The sequence below is a fragment of the Manis pentadactyla genome, chromosome 10 (assembly GCF_030020395.1).
Source record: "Manis pentadactyla isolate mManPen7 chromosome 10, mManPen7.hap1, whole genome shotgun sequence".
NCBI classification, from domain to species: Eukaryota; Metazoa; Chordata; class Mammalia; order Pholidota; family Manidae; genus Manis; species Manis pentadactyla.
Genome location: NC_080028.1, coordinates 39,222,385 through 39,249,380, shown reverse-complemented (window position 1 = coordinate 39,249,380; position 26,996 = coordinate 39,222,385). Strand labels below are relative to the sequence as shown.

The 26,996-nt window shown below is 34.6% G+C and overlaps 1 protein-coding gene and 1 pseudogene across 1 annotated transcript; one reads left to right on the top strand and one right to left on the bottom strand.

Moving 5' to 3' along the window:
• Positions 1–12,463: 12,463 nt before the first annotated feature.
• On the bottom strand, positions 12,464–13,813 carry LOC130679262 (olfactory receptor 12-like; annotated as a pseudogene).
• An 8,558-nt stretch (positions 13,814–22,371) lies between these two features.
• LOC118927177 (olfactory receptor 9K2-like) lies at positions 22,372–23,358 on the top strand. The gene has a single exon (XM_036915063.2). It carries the CDS (start codon positions 22,396–22,398, stop codon positions 23,356–23,358), a length of 963 nt encoding a protein of 320 aa, XP_036770958.2. The 5' UTR covers positions 22,372–22,395.
• Positions 23,359–26,996: the final 3,638 nt, after the last annotated feature.

The window sequence follows — 26,996 nt, the reverse complement described above, 5'->3', positions numbered from 1 at the left end:
ACTATGTTCAATAAATGTAGTGAGAATGGGCTTCTTCTCTTGTTCCAGATCTTGGAAGAAATGTCATCAGCTTTATACCATTGAGTATAACATTAGCTGTGAGCTTGTTATAGATAGCCTTTATTATTTTGAGTATGTTCTTCCAAACCTATTTTGTTGAGAGTTTTTTTATCATAAATGGAATTTTATCCAAATATTTTATGAATTTTGTCAAATGCTTTTTCTGCCTCTATTGAGATGATCATATGATTTTTAATCCTCCATTTTGTTAATTTAGTGTTTCAAATTGAATGGCTTGCAGATGTTGCACCATCTTTGCATCCCTGGAATAAATCCCACTTGATAGTGTATGATCCTTCAAATGTATTGTTGAATTTCCATTGCTAATATTTTTTTGTGGATTTTTGCACCTATGTCTTTCAGTGATATTGGCTTATAATTTTCTTTTCCTTTGGCATCCTTCATGATTCAAAATTAGCTTTCTTTGGTAGATCACTGCTCCCTTGGCAAGTCTATGATGGGGAACTTCTCCTTTACTCATGAAAGTATTGCAGAATCCACTGCTAAAGCAATAGTTTCCCAAATGTAATCCTTAGACTCTCTGGCCAAAGTTGTTCTTGATAATAAAACAGCTCGGATTATCTTTTAGCTCAGCAAAGAGGCCTCTAAGCTGTGGCCAACACCACAAGCTGTACCTGGTTAAACACTTCTAGGGAAGTTAGAACTCAGTTACATAAGACAAATTCAGATATAATAATTGACAGATGTTTTCCATTTTCTGCACATCAGTTTTCTGAAATAAAAGAATGAGATATTAAGTGACCTTTTGGGGGGCAGGGAAGAAAACAAGAGGAGGGAAGGGAAAACAAGACTGACAGTGACAGAGATTTTATCTCAGGAAACATGGAGATATAGGGTGGCATTGCACATTTTTAGTTATTACCCCTTTTAGAAAGTTCACATTATGCCATTTCATGAAAGACCTACATTAACACCTGTTTCTTCTTCACTAACTAAAGTAAATCTGAAAAGGATTTCAGCTTTTACGAAAAAAAAGGCAAAAAAGCAAAACTAGTGTTCAGTGTTTGTTTTGCAGTGAGCCTTTATAGAGGTAGCATGCATGCTCCTTTCCTAGGAACTATACTCAGCATCTCAGAATCAAGCCACAAGAGCACTGAATTGTGCCTATAAGTATCTGCTTTATTTCAATTTATTTTGTGCATCCATTAGCAAGATGTGTCCTAAGTTATCAGAAAAGCCTAAGGTTTTTTGGGTCTGGAAATGCTAAAATAATTTTCCATATTAATGGCAATTACTTCTTCATTTTATGCCATTTTGGCCTAGAAAAGTTTTCACAAGAATGCTCTATTTTCAGATAGTGGGAGAACCTGCAACCAGAAAATACTTTGAATTCTTAGCCATTGTTCTGAAAGTTCCATTCTACCAGAGTACCCAGAATATGCACTTTACATTTAGAATGGACAGACACCCACCAGATGGCAGCAAACTGCAGCTTCATCCAGGGTTTGCTTCCAGAGCCAGAACCCTCCAGTAATCTTGAGCCGTTCTGCACATCTTTGCCTGCATCCTACAATTCTGCTTATTTTTTATCTCTTTGCTTATATTTTATGAATTCTTTTTGTTTAAAAGAAAGGAAATTTTTTTAATGAGTCAAAAAAAAGACTCTAAGCCCTTGGCAAGACTCACTAAGAATAAGATATAGTCTTAGCTAAGGAGACATTGACAATATTGCTGGAAACAAAAATAAATATGATACATTATAAAGAACAATAGAAAAATGAGAATATAGAGAAATACATGATTCCCATAAGTGTGACTTGACTTTTACAAATTAAAATAATAAACTATTTTTCTGCATATGGGTATATAGCATATATATTTTTAAATATCAATAAAATTATAGTGACCTCATAATTCTCATCTGTTAAATGGTATAATCTTCTGGGGGAAAAAACTATTGCATTCCAAATCATTTTTATATCATAAAAAAACAACTGAAAGGCATATATAATTTTATAAGGCAAAAAAACCTACTATTCAGAAAAAATCGTTAAAGAAATCTGCCAAATCTTAAAATTTGAAAGGTAAAAATATGACACTTATTTGCTAAATGTAGGCAAAAGTGATGTGACATAGACTTAAAGTGATGTAAGACTCAAAGATAAAAATAGAAATATTATTTTCTTAAAAACAACATGCAAAAGAAAAATTTACATAGAATCAAGAAAATATTAAAAATTACAAAAGTGGAGAAAAATACCACATCATAACAATGAATGTAAATGAAATATACTACCCCCATTTTTGTTAGGGGAGGGGAAACATCACTTATAAAAAGTCACAACTGTAAGAGTTTACATAGATAAGTTGAAAATCAAAGCATATAAAATATATTATGGGTGATAGACCACATTATGAGGAAAATACTAGACTTTCTCTCGAATTTTCTAAATATGTGTGATAGTTGAAGCAAAAAATTACAATACTGTTCTCTGTGGTTCTAAAAGTCTGTAGATTAGGGACAGATCTACAATGACCACACAGAAAGAGCCTGAACCTGCCTCCTCCTCGGTTCACACTGAATCTATACCTACATACACAGCAATTAATTCTGAGGAAAAACTGAGGCTTGAGTGAGCACCTTGTGCACAACAGGGTATAAAAAAAAAACACATGAGAAAACACCAGGACAGACAGGGACACAGTAACAGAGGGAGCCCCACCTGCATCATGGGCCTGCAATAGAGAGGGACATCACTGAGCTACCTGAGAGGAGACATGCCTGCCCTGGGGCACATAAAAAAAGCCATGAGCTAGAGGGTCATGGAGGCTGATTTTCAGAACTCAAGCACTCACCAAATGGAAGGGAAGTGGCTGGAATTCTGCAAGCCCAGAGGTGTTAGTGAGTACCATTGTTTGTGCTCCCCAGACACTGCTGGCACAGATAGAATCACAGTAAGTGCCATTATTTATGTCCCCCAAAGACACAGCTAGGATAAGCAGAGCAAGGTAAGCAACATTGTTTACATTCCCCCCAAACACTGGCAGTGGGAACAGGAACAGGGTGAGTTACATTGTTTATGTTCCCACCACACACTGTTAGTGTGGACAGAAGAAGAGTCAGGGTAAACACACCAGTCCCAGAAGTGATGGAGGTGGCCTCCCAGCCCCTACCCACACCAACACACACTTCTCAAGGATCCAACAGTCTCACCAAGTTGGTCCTCATACAGCAGTCATGTGAATTCACTCTGCCTCTGCCCAGCCATTCTTGGCTGTCCTGTTTGCATGAACCCAGCCTAGTGACAGGGAGACCCCTGGACTTTACCCATCCACCCCCCACTGCCCTATTAGTGTGATCCTGGCTAGTGTCTGCCTGGGAGATGCCCAGATTATGCCCATCTGCTCCCAGTCACACTGCCAGAGAGACCCCAGCCCATTGGCCACATGGAAGCACTCTGAGCTGTTCCCCTTTTACACTGGCCACCCTGCCAGCATGGCCCCAGCTGGCAAGTACATAGGAGACCCCCATCCCATGCTCTGGGAGCTCCAGCACCAAACACCCTGGCCAATACCCACCTGACCTCCAGCCAACCAGCCAAAACTGCCCGGCACACACAGTCTACCAAAGGGACATTCCTACATAAGGCAATACTTTCAAGAGAGCAGAGGTAATTCTTGTCTAACCTATAGAAACACAGAAAAAATCAAATATATTGGAAAAACAGAGGAATGTGCTTGAAACAAACAAAAAAATGACAAAACTTCAGAAAAAGAACTAAATGAGACAGAGTTAAGCAAGCTACATGACAAAGAGTTTAAAGTAGTAGTTATAAAGATACTCACCAGACTTGAGAGAAGAGTGGATGAACTCAGTGAGAATCACTACAAAGAGATAGAAAATATAAAAAAAAGAACCAATTAGAGATGGAGAATGCAAGAAATACAATGAAAAATACGCTAAAGGGAATCAATAGCAGATCATAGGATGCAGAAGTACAGTTCAGTAATTTGGAATAAAAAGTAATGGAAAACACTCAAGCTGAACAGCAGAAAGAAAGAAGAATTAAAAGAAATCCTCATTAATCTAAATGGAATTAATCTAAATAGGAAAGCTCTAGGACAACATCAAACATCCTAACATTCACATCATAGAGTCCCAGAGGAAGAGGCAGAGAAAGGGATGGAAAACTTACTTGAAGAAATAATAGCTGAAAAATCCCCTAACCTGGGAAAGAAAACAGTCTCCCAGGTCCAGGAAACATAGATAGCCCCAAACAAGATGAAGAGGTCCTCAGCAAGACACATAATAATTAAAATGTCAAAGATCAAAGCAAAGAGAGAATCTTAAAAGTGCTGAGAAGAAAGCATTGAATTACCTACAAGGGAAATCCCATAAGGCTATCAGCTGATTTTTCAGCAGAAACTCTACAAGCCAGAAGGGGTATCAAGATATATTCAAAGTGCTGAAAGAGAAAGACCTACAACTATAAACATTCTACCAGCAAGGTTGCCATTCAGAATTGAAGGAGAGATAAAGAGCTTCTCAGATTAACACAGGTCAAAAAGTTCACTAATACTAAAGAAGAAATGTTAAAGGGACTTCTTTAAAAGAGAAAGGTCATAACTAAAAGCAAGAAAATTATAAAGGGAAAATTTCAATGGTAAAAGCAAACAGATAGCAAAGATAGGAGACTAGTAACCTAAAAACAAGTATGAAGGTAAAAGGCAAAAGTAGTAAAATCAACTACTTTATAGATTATTTAAGGGAACCACTAAATAAAAGGTGTTAAAGAAGGCAGTATATACATAAAATGTAGAGAAGGGAGAGTTAAAAATATAGTACTGTTGGGATGCATTTGAACTTAAGTGGCCATCAACTTAACATAGACTACTATATATGTAATGCATAGATAAAACACATGTTAACCACAAGCCAAAAACTTATAATAGACACACAAAAAATAAAGAGAAAAGAATCCAACCAGAGCACTGAAGAACGTCATCACACATAAGGGAAGAGAGCAAGAGAAGAAGAACCAAAGAAAAATGAAAAAACAACCAGAAAACCTTAATGGCAATAAGTACATACACATCAATAATTACCTTAAATGTAAATGCACTAAAGGCTCAAATTAAAAGACATAGTGTAACTGAATGGATAGAAAAGCAAGAACCATATATGCATGCTGGCTACAAAAGACTCACTTCAGATCTAAAGACACTCACACTGAACTGAAGGGATAGATAAAGATAATCCATACAAATTGAAATGAAAAAAAAAACCGAGTAACAGTACTTACATCAGACAAAAAAGACTTTAAAACAGAATGTAAAAAGAGACAAAGAATACATTATATAATGATAAGAGCTCAATCCAGAAAGTAGTTACTACACTTGTAAAACCTGCACACCCAACAGAGGACCTAAATGCACAGAGTAAATATTAACAGATATGAAGGGAGAAACTGACAGTAATACAATGATAGTAGAAGACTTTAACACCCCCCTTAACATCAATATGTATAGATCATCCAGACAGAAAATCAATAAACAGTGGCTCTGAATGACACATTGACCAATGGACCCAATAGATCTACACAGAACATTACATACAAAAACAGCAGGATACTAATTCTTTTCAAGTGCATAAGGGACATTCTTCAGTATAGATCACATGTTAGGCCAACAAACAAGTCAATAAATTTAGGAAAATTAAAATCATAACAATTTTTTTTCTAACTACAACAAATGAAATAGAAATCAATTACAGGGAAAAAACTGGAAAAAACACAAACACAAGGAGGTTAAACAGCATGCTACTAAACAAGCAATGGGTCAATGAAGAAATTAGAAAGGAAATAAAAAAATGCTTGGAGAATAACGAAAAGAGAAACATAAGGAGCAAAATCCTTGGGATATAGCAAAAGTGGTTTCAAGAGGGAAGCTTGTAGGTATGAGCTTACCTAAAGAAACAAGAAAAATCTCTAATAAACAATCTAACTCTGCACCTAAAGTAACTAGAACAAAGCCCAAAAGCAATAGATGGAAGAAAATAACAAAAATCAGAGCAGAAATAAATAAGAGACTACAAAATATTGCAAAAGAGCAATGAAACAGAGCTGGTTCTTTGAAAAGGTAAGCAAAATTGATAAACTGTTAGCTCAACTAATCAAGGAAAAAAGAGAGGACTCAAAATAAGAAATGAAAGAGGAGAAGTTATAACTGACATCACAATAACACAAACAATTATAAAAGATTACTATGAAAAATTATATGCCAACAAATGGAACAACCTAGAAGAAATGGGTAAATTCCTAGAAACATGCAATCTCCCAAGACTGAACTAGGAAAAACTAGAAAATCTGAACAGACCAATTACTAGTAACAAAACTGAAGCAGTAATAATTTTTTTTTAAAACTCCCAACAAACAAAATTTCAGTAGCAGGTGGCTTCACAGGAGAATTCTACCAAACATTTAAAGAAGAGTTAATACCTATCCTCTCAAACTATTCCAAAAAATTGAAGAGAACGGAAAACTTCCAAATCATTCTATGAGGCTAGCGTCACCTTGATACCAAAACAGCCAGACAGAGACACTACAAAAAATGAAAATCATAGACTATATCCCTAATGAGCATAGATGTAAAAATTCTCAACAAAATATTAGCACAATCAATGTGACACACCACAATAACAAAAGGAAGGATCAAACCTATATGATCATCTCCATAGATACTGAAAAAGCTTTTGACAAAATTCAACATCCATTCATGCTAAAAACTCTCAATTAAATGGGTATAGAGGGAATGTACCTCAATATAATAAAGAGTATATATGACAAACCACAGCTAACATCCTACTAAATGGTGAGAAGCTGAAAGCTTTACCTCTAAGATCAGGAACATGACAAGGGTACGCACTCTCAAAACTTTTATTAAACATAGTACTGGAAGTTCTAGCCATAGCATTCAGGCAATAAAAAGAAATAAGAAGCACCTGAATTGTTATGGAAGAAATAAAATTATCACTATTTAGAGATGCCATGATACTTTATATAGAAAGCCTTAAGGACTCCACCAAAAAAATAGTAGAATTAATAAATGAACTCAATAGATTCTTAGGATACAAAATCAACATACAGAAATCTGTTGTGCTTCTATATACAAATAATGAACTCAAAAGAAGGAGAAATTAAGAAGTCAATCCCATTTACAATTGCATCGGAAAGAATAAAATGCCTAAGAAGAAATTTACCAAGGAGATAAAAGACCTATACTCTTAAAACTATAAGACAGTGGTGAAGAAATTTAAGATAACATATAAATGGAAAGCTATTCCATGCTCATGGATAGGAAGAATTAATATTTTCAAAATAGCCATACAGCCCAGAGCAATCTACAGATTCAGTGCAACCCCCATCAAAACACTAATGGATTTTTCACTGAACTAGAATAAATTATCTTAAAATTTGTATGGAACCATAAAAATAACTCAAAAAGCCCAAGAAATCTTTAGAAAGAACAAACCTGGGGGTATTGTGCTCCCTGGCTTCCAACTATGTTATAAAGCTACCATAATTAAAACATTATGGTACTGGCCTAAGAACATAGACCAGTGTAACAGAACAGAGAGCCCAGAAAAAAAGCATGCATATATGGTCAGTTAAAATATGACAAAGGAGGCAAGAATGTACAATGGGGAAAAACAGATAAGTGGTGCTGGGAAAACTACAAAGCTTCATTCAAAAGAATGATGCTGGATCAGTGTATAGCACCACATAAAAAATAAACACTAAGTAGATTAAAAACCTAAATATGTGACATGAAGCCACAAAACTCCTGGAAGAAAACATAGGCAGTAACTTCTGAACACTAGCATTAGTAATTTCTTTCTGGATATATCTCCCCAGACAAGGGAAACAAAAACAAAAATACACAAAATGGACTACATCACACTAAAAATCTTCTGCACACCAAAGGAAACCATCACGAAATGCAAAGGCAGACTTCTATATGGGAGAACATATTTCCAAATAATATACATGATAAGGGACTAATATCCAAAATATATAAAGAATTCATACAAATCAACACCAGGAAAACAAATAACCCAATTAAAAAATGGGCAGAGGATATGAATGGACATTTTTCCAAAGAAGACATACAAATGGCCTTTTGACACATGAAAAGATGCTCAACATCACTAATCATCAGGAACATGCAAATCAAAACCACAGTGAGATGTAGCTTCCCATCAGTAAGAATGGCTAATATCAACAAGACAAGAAATAACAAGTGTTGGAAAGAATGAGGCAATAAGTACTCTGTGGGTAGGATTACAAATTGGTGCAGCTATTATGAAAAGCATTGAGCTAGAACATAGACCTAAAAATGGAAATACCATATAACCCAGCAAATCAACTTCTGGGAATTTACCCAAAGAAAACAAAATCACTAATCCAAAAAGATATATGCATTCCTATGTTTATTATACCATTATTTACGATAGCTGAAATATGGAAACAACCCAAATGTCCATTGATAGATGAATGGATAAAGAAGATGTGGTACACTTGTACAATAGAATATTACTCAGCCATATAAAAGAAAAAGACCTGGCTATTTGTGACAGCATAGATGAACCTAGAGGATATTATGCTAGTGAAATAAGTCAGAGAAAGACAAATACCATATGATTTCACTTATATGTGGATTCTAAAAAACAATACAAATGAGTGGAAAAATAAAACTAAAATAGATTCATAAACAAAGAGAACAGATCAGTAGTTGCCATGGGCAAGAAAGAGTAGGGAAATGAGTAAAATATGTGGGGGAAGGGGTAAATAGTGATTATATTTGGCATCTTTATCTGGATGATGGTTACATGAGTGGTACACATGTCAAAATTCATCAAGCTGTACACTAAGACTTGTATTTTTTTTTTTGTCTTAAGGTATCATTGATATACACTCCTGTCTCATGAGGTCTGCTCTGTTCTCCAAGTATATGCAGTCTGGCGCAGCCTTCTTTCCTGTTGCTCTTTTAAGATTAGTTGTATAAACTATATTTTCATGTTATATGTGGTTTTGAGAGGAGTTCTCTGTCTCACCTCTCATGCCGTCATCTTGAATCTCTCCCCTAAGACTTGTATATTTTATGTACTTCTATATTAAATAAATAAATAAAAATAAAATGTAACTAGATTTTTTTTTAAGTTTTTCTTCCATGAATTAAAACCATTTTTCAGGGGAAAAATTTTTAATCTGTAGATTAAATATTTAAGAAAATTATATTATAAATGGGGGGGGTAAACAGTCTTGAAGAGAGGGTATGTTTAAACACAAGTGATAAATGTAATTTAGGCTTCAATTTCTCAAAGATGAAAGCAGCAGTATAATTATATTTTTAATGGTAAAATAATTATTCTAAGATACAATTACTATACCTGTAAAATACATTAACCAAAACTTCATAAACCAAAAGAAATTATTATTTCTTAGAAATGTGGATAAATTTGGATCCTTTTAAGTAATATTTTAACAGAAGACCACTAATTTCTTGACTCTGAAATAGCCAGCTGTGCATACTATCATGAATTATCTGTAGGACTACTTGCCTGAAGCAACAGTAGTGAATGAAAACAAGGTATGGTATTGCTTTATTTTAAGTAGCTGGAATCAGCCAGGTGTCAATTTGAACTAGAGCATTTGGGGAAGCAATGAAGTCTTAAAAGTACATCCCCTTCTGCCTAAATTCAATTATGACAGAATGAGGTTATATACAACCCACATGTTAGAGGAAGAGAAATGAAAGAACTTTCCCATCTAACCCAATGTAGGTAAGTGTCAGATCAGTGACAAACTGAATGTATACTTTCCCAAAACAAGTTATTCACTCCCACTAACTTTTTTCTCAATTGGCTCCTTGATTCTTATTCAATGCTTACATGTCTTTAAAGACACAAAAGAAAAGCAGACAAAGTATAGCAAACTCATTCTTTTATTTTTTTTTAATGTTAGGAAAATTCCTGATTGAGAGAGAAAACTTGAGACCACACCATATGGAGTTTTAAAAACATTAATATTTAAAAATATTTAACTGATTTTTTGGTTGGTAAGTATATGTAATAAATTAAAAGAACAAACACAAATATATAAACTTACATACAAATGTTACTCTGCTCTGCATCAAATATTGATTAAAATGTTAAAAGAAAATAGAAACACAGAATAACATTGGCACAAATGATAGGAAAATGGTCAAATTTGCTGTAGTTCCAGCACTAGCTCCATACCTAGACCTCCCTTCAGAAATGGTTGTTTCTAGATTGTGAGATTACATTTTTAAAATATTTCACATGCTTTGGAATACATATTTAAATAATAAAACTGCTGGAGCCATACTGGTGTTGACTTTCATCTATACCAAGTTACTTAGTCTTATACTTCAATTTCATCATTTGAAAAGGGTGATAAAAATGTTCTTTATGGATCAATTTTTATTACTATGAAATGTATCATCTCATTTAAGAAGAAAATGGGGAAACAAAAGTTAGGAGAATGTTATTGCCCTTTATGTTCCATGTGAATAAATGCTCACTTCTCAGTTAAAATTTTGTGGACTTCCCTTTTTTTTTTTTTTTTAGATAATTATTTTTTATTGAAGGGTAGTTGACACACAGTATTACATTAGTTTCAGGTGTACAACACAGTGATTCAACATTTATATACATGATAATTCTAGGTACCAGCTATCACCATACCAAGTTGTTACAATATTTTGACTATATTCCTTATGCTATACATTACATCCCGGTTACTTATTTATTTTACAATTGGAAGCGTGTACTTTTTTTTTTTTTTTTTTGTGAGGGCATCTCTCATATTTATTGATCAAATGATTGTTAACAACACTAAAATTCTGTATAGGGGATTCAATGTTCAATGCACAATCATTAATCCACCCCAAGCCTAATTTTCGTCAGTCTCCAATCTTCTGAAGCATAATGAACAAGTTCTTACATAGTGAATAAGTTACATGGTGAACAGTACAAGGGCAGTCATCACAGAAACTTTCGGTTTTGCTCATGCATTATGAACTATAAACACTCAGTTCAAATATGAATACTCATTTGATTTTTATACTTGGTTTATATGGGGATGCCACATTTCTCTCTTTATTATTATTATTTTTAATAAAATGCTGAAGTGGTAGGTAGATACAAGATAAAGGTAGAAAACATAGTTTAGTGTTGTAAGAGAGCAAATGTAGATGATCAGGTGTGTGCCTGTAGACTATGTGTTAATCAAAGCTAGACAAGGGCAATAAAACATCCACGTATGCAGAAGATTTCTCTCAGAACAGGGGGGGTGAGGTTCTAAGCCTCACCTCTGCTGATCCCCATTTTCTCACCTGATGGCTCCCCTGCGATTGTGCCTGTCTTAGGTTGTTCCTCCCTTGACGAATCTTACCCGTCTCTGGCTAACCAGTCGTCTTCCGGGGCCATACAGGGAAATGTAAAGTTGGTAAGTGAGAGAGAAGCCTTATTGTTTGAAAAGGTTAGCTTTTTACTTCTTTGCATATTTATGCCCTGTGGCATCTATGCCCAGCATTTGTCTTGAGGTATCTTTACCACTTGGAAGAATTATGATACTCGGTAAATTCGATATGAGGCACGAATTCTATTTAGGGGTTGTAATTAGGAAGGAAGAAGAAAAGCTATAGAAGTAGCAGGCGGAAGAAAACATGGGAAGATTGATTATTTCTTTGGCATATCTTCTTGTAGAGTAACTTCAGCATGTATAGGTTTTAAACTACTACTTAAATTGCGCACACACATTAACATAATAGGAGTATAGTTACATAACCAAAGCATACCTGTAATTACCAGCCATCTCCAGTGAAACCAAGAAAACCAGTTAGGCACCTTAGGCATTTGTGAAAACTTTTCTATCATATGGTGGATATTGTGTGGACTTCCCTTTTATATGACTAATAACTCTAAGGATGATACTCCTCAGAATACATGCCTGGATCTTTGGGAAAGAATAGGGCCTTTACTCAAAAGTGATCTATGTCACCACTTCTATTCTGTTTGCCAAGTACACACTGTGTTATGTTTTCCAAGATAATATCATTTTACTTACTTTGCAAAATAAAAAATTCAAAGAAAAGTTCACACAGATTAATATTATTTACTTCTTAATCATGTATTCACTTCTCAAAATAAAATTAAAATTGAAATATTATTACATAAGCCATATATGCTTTCATGTATTCTAAACAAATATAAAATGATGTATATTATTAGAAAAATCACTTTGTAAAACTTAGAAAAATGTATGCTGCCATATATATGCAAATATCTTTGACATAATAATATTCAAAGAACAAGGATAACTAGGGCCCTTAGAAAACAAAATTGTCCACTATCATGGTTTTACAAATGTCGGTGAGAGAACTGTTTCCTATGTAATATTCTTTTCACAGCATCTTTCACATCTCTATATATTACAAGGTTCAGCATTGGTGTTATAAGTGTGTGGAGCACAGCCACGGTCTTGTTTGGCTCTGGTGAGAAGATGGCCCCAGGTTGGGCACACATGAAGGCCACAGTCCCGTAGAATAACTCACCATCACTATGGGGGACCCACAGGTGGAGAAGGTCTCACTGCTGCTATGGGTCAAGGGGATCTTCAGGACAGTGGAAGCACAGGAAACCAGAATAACAGTTGTGGTGGTGATGATCATGAGAGCAGAGAGGGTAAATCATACAATCTCATTCACAAAGGTGTCAACACCTGAGATCTGGATAAAGGCTGGGACACCACAGAAAAAGAAGTCCATTCTGTTTTCTCCACAGAAATACAAACTGGAGTTGAAACCTGATTGGACTATGGAGTCGCTACATCCACAGATTTAGGATCCAGTTACCAATCAAACACAGACTGTCTGGGACATGTGCACAGGGTAAAGGAGAGGGGAGCAAATGGCTGAAAATTGATTGAATGCCATGACAGCCAGAAGAAAGCCTTCAGCTGTGAAAAACAGCACAAAGAAGAAAAACTGAGCTGCATAGCCATTGTAAGAAATTTTCTTTTCATTAGACAGGATAAAGTTTTAGGAGCATTGACTGTGGTGTAGCCTGAGAAATCTTAACAGGACAAGTTGTAAAGGAAAAAGTACATAGTGTTAAAGCCACTGCCAGAAACCATGAAATGTTTATTTGGCATCAAAGAACTGCAATGTGGGAAGCACAGATTAAGGTAGAAACCCAAAGTGTCCTGTTATAGGGTGGAACTAAGGGGTTTTATGAGGAAGGGGGGCAATTATGAGTGAAGAGAAACGGGGGGAAAGCTTTCTATGGATGTTAACAAGTTAAGCTACTCTGGGTTATACATTAATTGCCAATTGATTCTACCTGCTTAAATGCCATAGCCATCAGCCTTGTGATCAGGATGTTGGTTCTCTGCTGACTTCTCAGCAGTGGCTTTAAACATTTGACATTTTGCCCATTTCAAACAAAGATGGTGAGGCAGTTTCTCTGCAGTGGCCGCTCCAGCTCTATTTTAAAATATTCCAGTCATGTCAAGTTTTCCTGACCAGCATATGAAGTCTGGAGACCATCTTCATGACAGTTATGCTGCTATGTCCCCCCACAGTGACAGTGTAGATCAGCAAGGACATTGGGACTGAGGATCTGCAGCTTTGGAGGGGTTCTGAGCCCCAACAGCATAAACTCAGTCACCTCTGAGTAATTTCTATTAAGTTCACTCTTCACAGCTGACATATAGGCGGGACTGGAGAAATGATAAAATGAAAGAAACGGGTGATCACAATACTTGTTTTAATGAAAAATAACTAGGAACCAGCATGGATACAATTTTCATTTCATCATATTGTTCCCAGTATTTTACAAAACACCACTGAACAGAAAAACAGATTACTATTTTAAAATGTCTTCCTAGTGAAGAGTTCAAGCTGATCTGTTAGCCTTTTTAGAAATGCTTGTTTGTAAACAGTGCAGTTTTCCCCTCTAAGTGAGCTTTGAGGAAATGGAGATTCTAAGATAATGTCTGTAAAGAAGAGGTGGGGTTGGATTTTTTTACTTGATTTATTATCATTTACCACCATTGAAAGTTGTCCCCTTTAGTGTAAGATCTTTCTCACAAATATTATAATCACAGACTTCATTTTTTTTGGAGTAAAAGTCTTTCCATTGATGTTCTCATTTTATATTTTCAATGATATTTTAGTTTATCTACCACAGAGAAATAATATGCAAACATTGTATCTGTCTTCCTTATATTAATAGAAAGATTTCAGATTCTGACAAAAATATCATCCTTTTACACATTAACATCATATTCTTATTTCTTCTGTTGTTTTTTGCCCATATGGTGACGTATATGCTTAGTGGCACAGTTCATCTGCTAAAAATAGAAGTGATTCTTGCTTTTATTTCCTAAACACAGTGAAATTTGACTTTCCGTCCTTTCTTCTTTCCCTCTTTGGTCCCTTTTGGATTTTGCAAATCAGAAAGCAAATGGAGAATTCTAAGATCTTTGGCAGAAATCTTCCTCTCTTTTCAGAAACAGGCAAATCTAATTAGGAATACAAAGATCTCTGCATATGAAAAATAAGAGTCACACAACTTAAACATATATTAATTTTGAAAAGAAACAAATATGTATTTAAACAAGTTTGCTTTGCATTTACTTAAGCTTATGCTGTTATAACTAAAATATCCTTAAGTAAAATACATTAGAAAGGTAGAGAAAAAAGTTATTCTTATTCAAATTTTATTATGGGAAATTGAAACAAAACAGATTTTAGAGGGTTATTTGGAGTCAAGAGATTGAGTATCATAGTGGTTTCCTATTCAATAGTCTATCATAAATGTAAAACTGACAAATGAGAAATTTAAAAATTCACATACTATGGAAATATCTTATAATGTTATAGTTATAAAATTTTTAATTATGTATATATACAAATACATTTGCAAATTTTATAGTTATAAATAATTAAAATACATATGGCATAAACTATAAAATACCTCATAATATCTCCCATATTTTTGTTTCTGTTATTGGCATAGTTTCACTAATTTGACATTCTTTAAGGACAGGTTGGGAGTATGGATATATATTAGAATCAATTTGGTCTAGTTATAATATTTAATTTCTTGAAAAAATAAAGTTTAACAGAAATGTTGACTGGCTGATTTTATTCTATTTTTTTATTGATGTATAATTGATATACAATATTTATTGGTTTCAAGTACACAACACAGTGAGTGAACAGTTACATACATTATAAGTCCTCATCCCAACTAGAGCAGTTACTGTCAGCATAGAAAGATGTTGCACAGCCATTGACTATATTTTCAATATTGTACTACCATCCCCGTGACCAACTAATATTATGATTGAAATTTTTGTACCCCTTTATCTCCCTCACCCACACCACCTATCAACCCCAGACCCTCCCCAATAGTAACCTCAGTCACTTCTCAGCATCCATGAGTCTACTGCTATTTTGTTCATTTTGTTTTGTTTTTTAGATTCCACATGCAAGCGAAATCATACGCTGTTTATCTTTCTCTCCCTGGTTTATTTCACATAGCTTAACCTCTAGGTCTATTCATGTTGTAGCAAATGGCAGAATTTCCTTCTTTTCTACAGCTGAATAATAATTCTATTGTGTATATGTACCACCTCTTCTTTATCCAATCATCTATTGATAAACACTTAGGTTGCTTCCATATCTTGACTATTGTAAATAATGCAGTGATAAACCTAGGGGTGCATATATCTTTTAGATTCAGAGATTTTACTTTCTTCAGGTAAATTCCTACAAGTAAGGTTATTTGGTCACATGGTATTCTATTTTTAGTTTTTGAGGAACCTCCATACTGCTTTCCACAGTGGCTGCACCAATTTACATTCCCACCAAGAGTGTAGGAGGGGAATCCCTATTCTCCACATCCTCACCAACACTTAATATTTCTTATCTTTTGGATAGTGGCCATTCTGACTGGTATGAGGTGGTAGCTCATCGTAGTTTTGATTTGCATTTCCCTGGTAATTAGCAATGCGGAGCATCTTTTCATGTCCTTGTTGACAATCTGTATTTCTTCTCTGGAAAAATATGTATTCCAGTCCTCTGACCATTTTTCAGTTGGGTTATTTGGTTTGTTGGTATTGCAATGTATGAGTTCTTTATATATTTTGGATGTTAACCACTTATCAGATAAATCATTTACAAATATATTCTCCCATATGGTGGGTTGCCTTCTTGTTTTGTTGATGGTTCCCTTTGCTGTACAAAAGCTTTTTCTGTTCATTTTTGCTTTTCCTTCCCTTGCCTGGGAAGATGTGTCCAGAAAAAACTCCCTCACACTTATGCTCAGAAGATTTTTGCCTATGTTTTTTTCTAAGAGTTTAGGATTTCATGTCTTCTTTTTAGGTCTTTAATCCATGTCAAATTTACTTTTCTGCATGGAGTTAAGCCATAATCTAGTTTCATTCTCTTGCTTGTAGCTGTCCAGTTTTCCCAACACCAGTTATTGAATATTCTCTTTTCCCCATTTTATATTCATGGCTCCTTTATCATATTAATTGACCATACATGTGTGGGTTTAATCCTGAAATCTCTATTCTGTTCCATTGATCTATGGGTCTGTTCTTGTGCCAGGATCATGCTGAAGCTTTGTAGTATAGTGTGAAGTCAGGGCATGTAGTAACCCAAGCTTTATTCTCTCTCAAGATTGCTTTGACTATGCAGGGTTTTTTGTGGCTCCATATGAATTATGGGATTATTTGCTCTAGTTCATTGAAAAATGCCATTGGTGTTTTGATAGGGATTGCACTGAATCTGTAAACTATTTTGGGCAGGATGGCCATTTTGACAATATTAATTCTTCCTATCCATGACCATAGGATAGATTTCAATTTATTTTTGTCTTCTTTAACTTCTCTCATCCAGTGTCTCATAGTTTTCAAAGTACATGTTTTCACCTCCTTGGTTAGGTTTATTCCTAGCTATTTTATTCTTTGATACAATTATAAATGAAATTGTTTTCTGATTTCTCTTTGTGCTAGTTTATCTTAGCATATAGGAATGCAACAGATTTCTGTGTATAGATTTTGTATCCTGCAACTTTGCTGAATACAATTATTAGTTCTAATAGCTTTTGGTGGAGTCTTTAGGGTTTTCTATATATAGCATCATGTCATCCGCAAACAGTGACAGTTTTACTTCTTCCTTTCCAATGTGGATGCCTTTTACCTCTTTGTTATGTCTGATTGTCATGACTAGGACTTCTAAAACTATGTTGAATAATAATGATGAGAGTGGACATCCTTGTCTTCTTCCTGATCTTAGAAGAAAAACTATCAGCTTTTTGCCATTGTATATGATGTTAGCTGTGGGTTTGTCATATATGGCCTTTATTATGTTGAGATAAGTTCCCTCTATACCCATTTGTTGAGAGCTTTTATCATGAATGGATGTTAAATTTTGTCACATGCTTTCTCAGCATCTATTGAGATGATCATATTATTTTTATCCTTCCTTTTGTTGATGTGGTGCATTACATTAATTATTTATGAATATCCCTGGAATAAATTCTACTTGATCATAATAGGTGATCCTTTAATTCAGTTTGCTAATATTTTGTTGAGGATTTCTGCATCTATGGTCATCAGGGATATTGGTCTAGAATTTTCTTTTTTTGTATTGTTTTAGTCTGATTTTGGTGTTAGATTGATGCTGGCTTCATAGAATGAGTTTGGAAGTGTTCCCTCCTTTTCTACAGTTTGGAATACTTTAAGAAGGACAGGTACTAGTTCTTCTTTGAATGTTTGGTAGAATTCATCTGTGAAGCCCTCTGGTTCTTAGATTTGGTTTATTGGGAGTTTTTCAATCATAAATTCAGTTTCATTACTGGTGACTGATCTGTTCAGATTTTGTTTCTTCCAGGGTCAGTCTTGGAAGGGTGTACTGTTCTAGGAATTTATCCATTTCTTCTAGCTTGTTCAACTTAATGGCATATAATTTATCACAAAATTCTCTAACAACTCTTTGTATATCTGTGGTGTCAGTTTTAACTTCTCCTTTCTTGTTTCTAATTTTGTTTATTTGTGTCCTTCCCTATTTTTATTGATAAATCTGGTTAAGGTTTTATTTCTTTTGTTTATCTTCTCAAAGAACCAGCTCTTGGTTTCACTGATTTTTTTCTATTATTTTTTTATTCTCTATTTTATCTATTTCTGCTCTGAAGTATTATGTCCCTCCTTCTACTAACTTTGGGTTTAATTTGTTCTTCTATATCTAGTTTCTTTCGTTGTGAGTTTAGACTGTTTATTTGGGATTCTTGTTTCTTGAAGTAGGCCTGTATTGTTCTGTACTTTCTTACTTAGAACTGCTTTTGTGGCATCCCACATATTTTGAAATGTATTTTTGTTTTCATTTTTTTCCATTTATCACTTTTTCCTTGGATTTGTTCATTGATCCATTCATTGTTTAAAACAAGTTGCTAAGCCTTCATGTGTTTGGGGTGGGGAGTGGTTGTTTTTTTTTCTTCATGTAATTGATTTGTAATTACATACCATTGTGATCTGAAATAATGTTAGATACAATTTCAATCTTTTTGAAATTACTGAGGCTCTTTTTGTGTCCTAATATGTGATCTATTTTGGAAAATATTCCACATGCACATGAGAAAAATGTGTTATCTTGGTGCTTTTGGGTGAAACACTCTGTCTGTATCTATTAAGTCCATCTGATCTAATCCATTCAATGCCTCTTTTTCCTTGTTTGCTGTCTCTCATTGATCTGTCCATTGATGTAAGTGGGGGGTGAAACTCTCCTAGTATAATTAAGTTGCAATCTGTTTCTACCTTTAGGTCTGTTAGTATTTATTTATTTTATAAATTTAGGTGTTCCTATTTGGTGCTTAGATATTTATAATTCTTATATCCTCTTATTGGACAGATCCCTTAATCAATATGTAATGTCCTTCTTTGCCTCTTGTTACTTTCTTTGTTTTGAAGTCTATTTTGTCCAATATAAGTACTGCTACTCCTGCTTGTATTCTTTTCCATCCCTTCACTTTCAGTCTGTGCATGTCTTTAGGTCTGAAAGGAGTCTCTTGTAGGCAGCATATAGGTGGGTCTTGTTTCTTTATCCATTATGCCACCCCATGTCTGTTTACTATTCTTTTTTAAATCAGAAATAGCTATAGTGATATGCCTTTTCCATTCCTGATACTTATGATTTACTGTTACTGTTTTTTCCTTTGTTTAATTAACTAGGGTTCTATACATGTTGCTAATCTTTCAAAGAATCAATATTAAGCCAAAAGAATGCCCTATATTATCCACATTTCTCTAATTAACTGATTTTATCTATGTTATTTACTTTATTTTATTTTTTGTTTTGAATTGCTATTTTCTATTTCATATTGTTGAAATAGGAGATTAATCTAGATTTTCCTCCCTTTCTGCTTTATAAAATTTATGCATAAGGCTTTGTATATTCTTCTAAGTACTTCTTTTTCTGCATCCCAGAAGGTGAGCTATGTTATGATTTATTACAATTTAGTTCAAACTAAATCAAAATTTTTCATCCATAGTGTGTGTCCACACCCATAGACTTTTCTACTTATGTAATTGTTTTTGATCCCTATATTAAGTTGATCATGATCAAAGTACACACACTGAATTACTTGAGTCACTGAATTTGTTGAGTTTCTTTAAGTTTCATCTATTGGGAATGCAGTATTTCTTATGTAATTATAAGTAGTAGCTTATTATTATTAATGCTATTTTGAAAAGTTAGGGATTGAAAAAAAAGTGTATTGGATTCTGGTACATTTTGTAGATCAAATATTCAAGCTATACCCCATGTGTTTTGTAGTTGGAAATGGTTGGAATATTACAATGTCTCCTCCTACAAGGTTCTTGACACAGATTTTGTTCTATCAATTAGATCCATACAAACTCAGAATTTGGAAGGGCACAGTCAGTTAGGGGATAAACTTTGCATTCCATTTTGACTTTTTCTACACGTTATGAAGGTTGTGGAAATACATGAACTATTTTCTTCAGCATTATTGAGTTCCCAGCTTCCTATAGAAGTTCATTTTGATGGATGAGGAAGTAGTAAAATGATTCAGCTTCTATGTATCTGATCCTTGGATCAGAGTTAAGGTGCTATGTTTCTAAACTGTACCCCCAATAGTAGTCTCTCTTTATGAATCAATCCTATATTACTTTAAGGATTAATAGAAGAGGGTGAGCCAAAAGTTCTTCCAGCCTTTCCAAATTTGATAGACCTCAATTCACTTTGATTAATATGATCCTGTTTAAAATAAACTGCACTATCCTTCTACACTAAATTGACTAAACTTTACTAATACTGTATTATATTAAGAAGACACTCTGGCCCCATATCATTTTGCTGTGTATACACTGATAAATTACTGATAAATTCCAAATATTTATTTCAAATAAAAAAGGGATTTTTCTAAAATGGCATCCTTGTAATATCAAGTTTATTTAATATGTAGTATTATGTCTCCAGTTTTAACATAGTCTTTTTGTCAGATGATTATTAAATAATTTTTGAATATAGGTCCTTATAACTTATTTTTACTAGGGATTTTTTAAATAATTTTATTGAATGCTATCATTTCTTTCATTATGTTTTCTAACTCAATAATGCTACATTGTATTTCCTAATAAATATTTTCATTATATTTTAGTACATAAATATAGGGAAACATAGAATTGCAAAATGTTATCTGAATTTTTGTGACTTAGAAGGCATTTGTCATATCATAAAACATGTCCACCTCAAAAATACAGGTAAATCACAATTTGTAGTGAATTTTTATCTTTTTAAAACCATAGTAAATGCAATTTTAATTTCAATAAGCAATAAACACTAGCAAATGCAAATTCCATAATTTAAAATATTCATTTACCTAAAACTTTTCTCAGCTAATATAAAGTTTTAAATCTATTTCACTATGACTATCAAGATGTCTCTGATTATTATCAGAAATTTTTTTCTTGTCAGTGGGGAAAATAAAGTCCAGAGAGCTTCCCAAAGGATACAAACCAGAGAAAGAAAAGTTCACTGTATATGGACTTTAATAGCCTATTAGTTTGTAAGTCGGGTTACTGCAGTCTTCATGGACAACAGCTCCAGAGCCTGCACTTAGGTCTTCATAATCGACTTGATAATTATCCACCTCCCAGTGGAGTCCATCACAGACAATGAACAAAACCTCAGTGCTTAAGTATCCTGAAAAAGGTTTCACAGCAGTAAAAATAATAAGACCATCATAAATCACCACTCTTGAGACTGTAGCAGATGGTCATGGACTCTGGAAGGCACAAGGTTGTTAATGTCCTTGAATAGCCATGGCTATCCAATTATCCTTATTTTAAGACATGTGAAGCATACCAGAATTCAGAAATGAACTTTCCTTTATGTATAGTCCTTGAGTTTACTTGCCTTAAGAAGTTAGATCACTTGAACTAATACAGCTTTGGTACAAAGTCATTCATTGTGTGAGGAGGAGAATGTTTACTGGCTTCTCTCTCTGCCTCCAAAAAAGGGCTGACTATGACATTTTTAAATTAAACAACTACTGAGGGAAAAGAAGTATTTATAATGAGGTAAAACAATGCATTTATATGAAGAATGTCCTTGATATGAGAAATTGAACGTATTTTTGGAAAAGACTAGAGATTTTATTCTATCTGGGCTCAGTGATTTGTTGATGTGATTAATTTTAACATGCCAATACTTATCTATTTTTATTATATTTTCAAATATAATACAATAATAGTGGAAACTAAATATACTGCATTAAAATAAGGTAAAAATATTTTGAAATATAGTGATTACTGCAATTTAATGATTCAAACACTGACTTGACTCTATCACAATAGCTATAAACACTACCATAGAGACTGTATATAATACTCCTAGTTTAGGTTTTATGTAATACTATTTTAGACAAAGACAATTCTGTAACTATATTAGAATAATAATAATAGAAATGCAAAGTGTGAGTAAAATATGACATTAAACTTGCTATTTTTTAAACTCACTGCAAAAGTAGGATTTTAATACATTAACAAAATAACTTCTTTCTCTATCCTAATAGGATAAGAGTTTCAGAACTAGTGTTACCTAATCCAAATTCTTGCTTCTTCATGACATTAGAACTTTTATTTACGACCTGTAATTCAGCTGTAAATCATGTATTTCTACCTTTAAGACAACATTTATGCAACTGTCAAAGCCAAGAGTTCACTAGTTCTGTCTTGTGCCTCTCAGCAGGTTTCTGCCATGGGAGACAGGGGAACGAGCAATCACTCAGAAGTGACTGACTTCATTCTTGTAGGCTTCAGGGTCTGCCCAGAGCTCCGCATTCTCCTCTTCCTGTTATTTCTGCTTGTGTATGCCATGGTCCTTCTAGGGAATGTTGGGATGATAGCCATTATTTTGATTGATCCCCGGCTGAACACACCAATGTATTTCTTCCTAGGCAACCTCTCCTTTATTGATCTCTTCTATTCATCTGTTATTGCACCCAAAGCTATGACCAACTTCTGGTCTGAGAGCAAGTCCATCTCCTTTGGAGGCTGTGTCACCCAGCTCTTTCTCTTTGCTCTCTTCATTGTGACTGAGGGATTTCTCCTGGCCGTCATGGCTTATGACCGCTTCATTGCCATCTGCAACCCACTCCTCTACTCTGTCCAGATGTCAGCACGTCTCTGCACCCAGTTGGTGGCTGGTTCCTATTTCTGTGGCTGCATCAGCTCAGTTCTTCAGACCAGCATGACTTTTACTTTATCCTTCTGTGCTTCTCGGGCCATTGACCACTTTTACTGTGATGACCGTCCACTTCAGAGGATTTCTTGTTCTGATCTTTACATTCATAAGATGGTTTCTTTTTTCTTATGTACCATTACTATTTTACCTACTGTAATTGTTATTATTGTTTCCTACATGTATATTGTGTCCACAGTTCTTAAGATACACTCAACTGAGGGACGTAAAAAAGCTTTTTCTACTTGCAGCTCTCACCTAGGAGTCGTGAGTGTGCTGTATGGTGCTGTCATTTTTATGTACTTCATTCCTGACAGATTTCCTGAGCTGAGTAAAGTGGCCTCCCTATGTTACACCCTAGTCACTCCCATGTTGAATCCTTTGATTTACTCTCTAAGAAACAAAGATGTCAAAGAGGCTGTGAAAAAGAACCTAGGGGAAAAAATATTTTTATTGAATTCTATTTTAACAGGGATATAACTAAAAGGCCTGGACATTATGACAATTTAGGGAAGCATTTACTCAAAGAATGTACCCACTGGTCTTGGAAATATTTCATTTTAGAGAGTTTGTTTATTGAATTGCATGTATTTTCAGCTGAAGAATACTGTTGGACTGTATTTTTCCTGGCTTGATTATGGAGTAGAAGGGCTTTCTCAGTACTTCATCTTCATTTTGGGTAAAGATGATTGTTGTGCAATTTGTTTTTAGGGAAAATGTATTCCAAGTTTGTTGCCTTCTCTTTGAGGATATTGTTTGGTATGGATTGTTTACTGTGAGTCAATAACATATGTAATGCAATATATATGTAATTGACAGAGGTAACAAAATCTGATGTAACAACTGAGCAGAACAAAACATCAGATTTACTTATGAAATCTTTTTGAATGCTTAATGAGAGAACCTGATACTCTGAAGTACACAGTGTCCTAAGGGTGGCATGTAAGTTACTCTTAATTGTCCAGATGCTGAATGAGTGATGCACTTATTAGGTTTCTCAAGTTTGAACTGCCCCCCATCTATATATCTACTAAACTGATAAACTCTTCTTGGAAATTCTCCTATTTCACAAGAAAACTAGTTTAAATGAGCCAAAAGTTAAGATTATTCATGTTTTGTTATATAGTGTCTGTGAGAACTCATTCATCAAATTCATACTTACTGAATTTTGATGAACTCTTTGCCCTATGGAAATCCCTACGTATGAATAATTTCTCTACTTGAGCTCACAAGCAAATGGTGGGGAAATAGCTGAACAGAACTAAAATGCCACAGTGAAAAAGACACATACAGAAAACACAAAGGCAGTGAAGCCTCTAAAGATGAGTGGTCCCAACAGGTAACACTTCCCTAAGCACACCTTTAAAAACAGATAGAAGTGCAGGATGAAAATGACAGGTTTCTGTGCAATGGGAAATAAATAACTAAAATGAACTGCATGAAATTTAATAACAGAATTTTAATGAACAAGACAGGAAGTGAGAGATAAGACTCAGAAGGAAATTCATGGAAATCATTAAGATCTAATGACTAGCCAAAGAAGATGACCTTTATTCTGTAGAAAGGGGATAAGCATTGGGGATTTTTAAGAAAGATAGTATTGTGTGCAACTTAGCATTTTACAAAAATTACATTGGTTACTTTGTGGGAAAATACCTATAGGAAGAAGATGGTAGTCACAGAAAGTATGTGTTCATCCGAGAAAGAGGTTAAGGTGGCTTTAATGAAGACAATATGAGTAGAGATAGTGAAGAAGACAGGAATTATTTTTTTAAAGGCAGATAAAGTAAGGTGAATTTTGACTGATAATTGATAAATGAGAATGAGGTAGAAGCAAATAATGACTTCCAATGTTTAAACATCTCTGACTGGGGAAATGATACCTCATTATAATACCTCATGTAAACAAGGAAGAATATATTAATAATAATAGTTCATTATTAAAATTAAGAAAATAAGTTCAGGAGTCAGACTGAACTTTCAAATTCTGTTTTTGCCTATGTAGCCTTGGACAGGTTACATACTATCTCTGCATTTTAATTTCCTCACCTGAAGTTGGGTGCATAATAGTATATACATCTCAGTTAATATAAGGATTAAGTTACATAAATTTGTTAAAGCTATAGATTAATCAGCTGTCAGGTTTGCTTTTCTCATACCCTCGACATTACATCATGTTACGTCTGAGAGTGTGAGACAGTCATTTTCTCTGCCCCTTTCCCTTGACTGTCTACCATGGAATATCCTCAACTATCCCAGTTTACCTGTTTTCATTTCCATACACAGATATTGAGACACTCTTTATTTTGTTATTTCAGTCCTTACCTCTCTTTCTACTGAGAACTAAGAATAAAGATTGAACAATAACTAAAAAAGGAACAGAGCCCCCAGTTACATGCAAAATAATGTTTTCATCAAATACTATACCTACTATCTCTGCACCCCTGTCTTTCTTTGTTCTCACTTACACTTAACAAATGTCCTCTCTTTTGCCAAAATTTCTTAAATCCAAATAACTGAGGAAATAGGAGACTCACTAAACAGAAAATCTTTGTGACGATTTTCAGGTAAATGGTCACTGTGCTAAGGTAGTATCTTGTTTCTCTCCTGATTTGAAACAGAAGTTTAGGCAGTATGAAGCATATTTTATTAACCCTCCTCTGGGAGTAAAATGCAGAATCCTTCAGGCAATGCCTTCAGGCAGTTCTATAATGGAACAAACGTTCAATGGAAGAGGCTCCTAATTCTTTGTAATTTCAGATCACCTATGTCACAGGCACAGAGTCTTTGTCCGCTGCATATAAGTAGCCTTATATTAAACTGAGAAAAAAAAACCATAAAACAGAATTGACAGTTAAGGGAGAAGAACATCTATGAGCTACAGCTCCATAGAGATATACGTAGTATAATTATCTAAATACAATATTCGCAATGGAGGTTCCTCAAAAAACTAAAAAGTAGAAATACCATTTGACCCAGTAATTCCACTCCTAAGAGTCTAGCCAACGAAAACAAGATCCCTGATTCAAAAAGACATATGCACACCTATGTTTACTGCAGCACTATTTACAGTAGCCAAGCTTTGGAAGCAACCTAAGTGTCCACCAGTAGATGAATGGATAAAGAAGATGTGGTACATATACACAATGGAATATTATTCAGCCATAAAAAGAAAAGAAGTCCTGCCATTTGCAACAAAATGGATGGACCTAGAGGGTATTTTGCTCAGTGAAATAAGCCAGGCAGAGAAAGATAAATACAGAATTTCACTTATTTGTGGAGTATAAAAACAAAGCAAAACAGAAGGAACAAAAAAGCAGTTGACTCACAGACACTGAGAAGGGACTAGTGGCTACCAAAGGGGAGGATTGTTGGGAGGAGGGAGAAGAGAATTAAGGGGCGCCATAATTCACAATCATGATATAGGTTGGTCATGGGGATGGTAGTACAGCATGTAAAATACAATTAATGATTCTGTAACATCTTACTACATTGATGGACAGTGACCTCACAGAGGGGGTGAAGGCTTGATAATATGGGTGAATGTTGAACCACTATGTTGCATCATTAAAACCATCATAAGATTGTATATCTATGAAATAAAAGTAAATACAATACATGCATTGTAAGTCTGCTTACAAAATAACTATGTACTGCACCCCAACCCCTCAACCAACATCAGACCACATACACACACACATAAGTACAAACATAAGAATGGTCTCTTTCTCTCTCCCTCATGCACTCTGTCTCTCTCTCTATCACACACACACACACACACACACACACACACACACACACACACACACACACACCAAGGTTGGTCACTGATTGTATCACCTCCTAGAGCAATGTTTAATGTCATCCAGCTGACTTAGCAAAGAATCTTCAAGCTACAGTAGAGGCTAATGGACCTCATCATAAGAGGACATTTTTCAATTTTTCAGTGCTGACATTTTCCCTTCCTTTCCTGATGTCAATTAATTGCTGTCATTGCAACAGGAATTACATCCAAGTATATCCTGTTCTCACTCGTGTTTGGAACTTAGTGTTCTCATTTTACTTTTCATTCAGGGGAGGATAGATGAACTCTACAGGGTGAACTCTGAATGTGGGGA

Coding starts and splice junctions, on each gene's coding strand:
- LOC118927177 (XM_036915063.2), top strand. CDS start 22,396: ATGGGAGACAGGGGAACGAGCAATCACTCAGAAGTGACTGACTTCATT.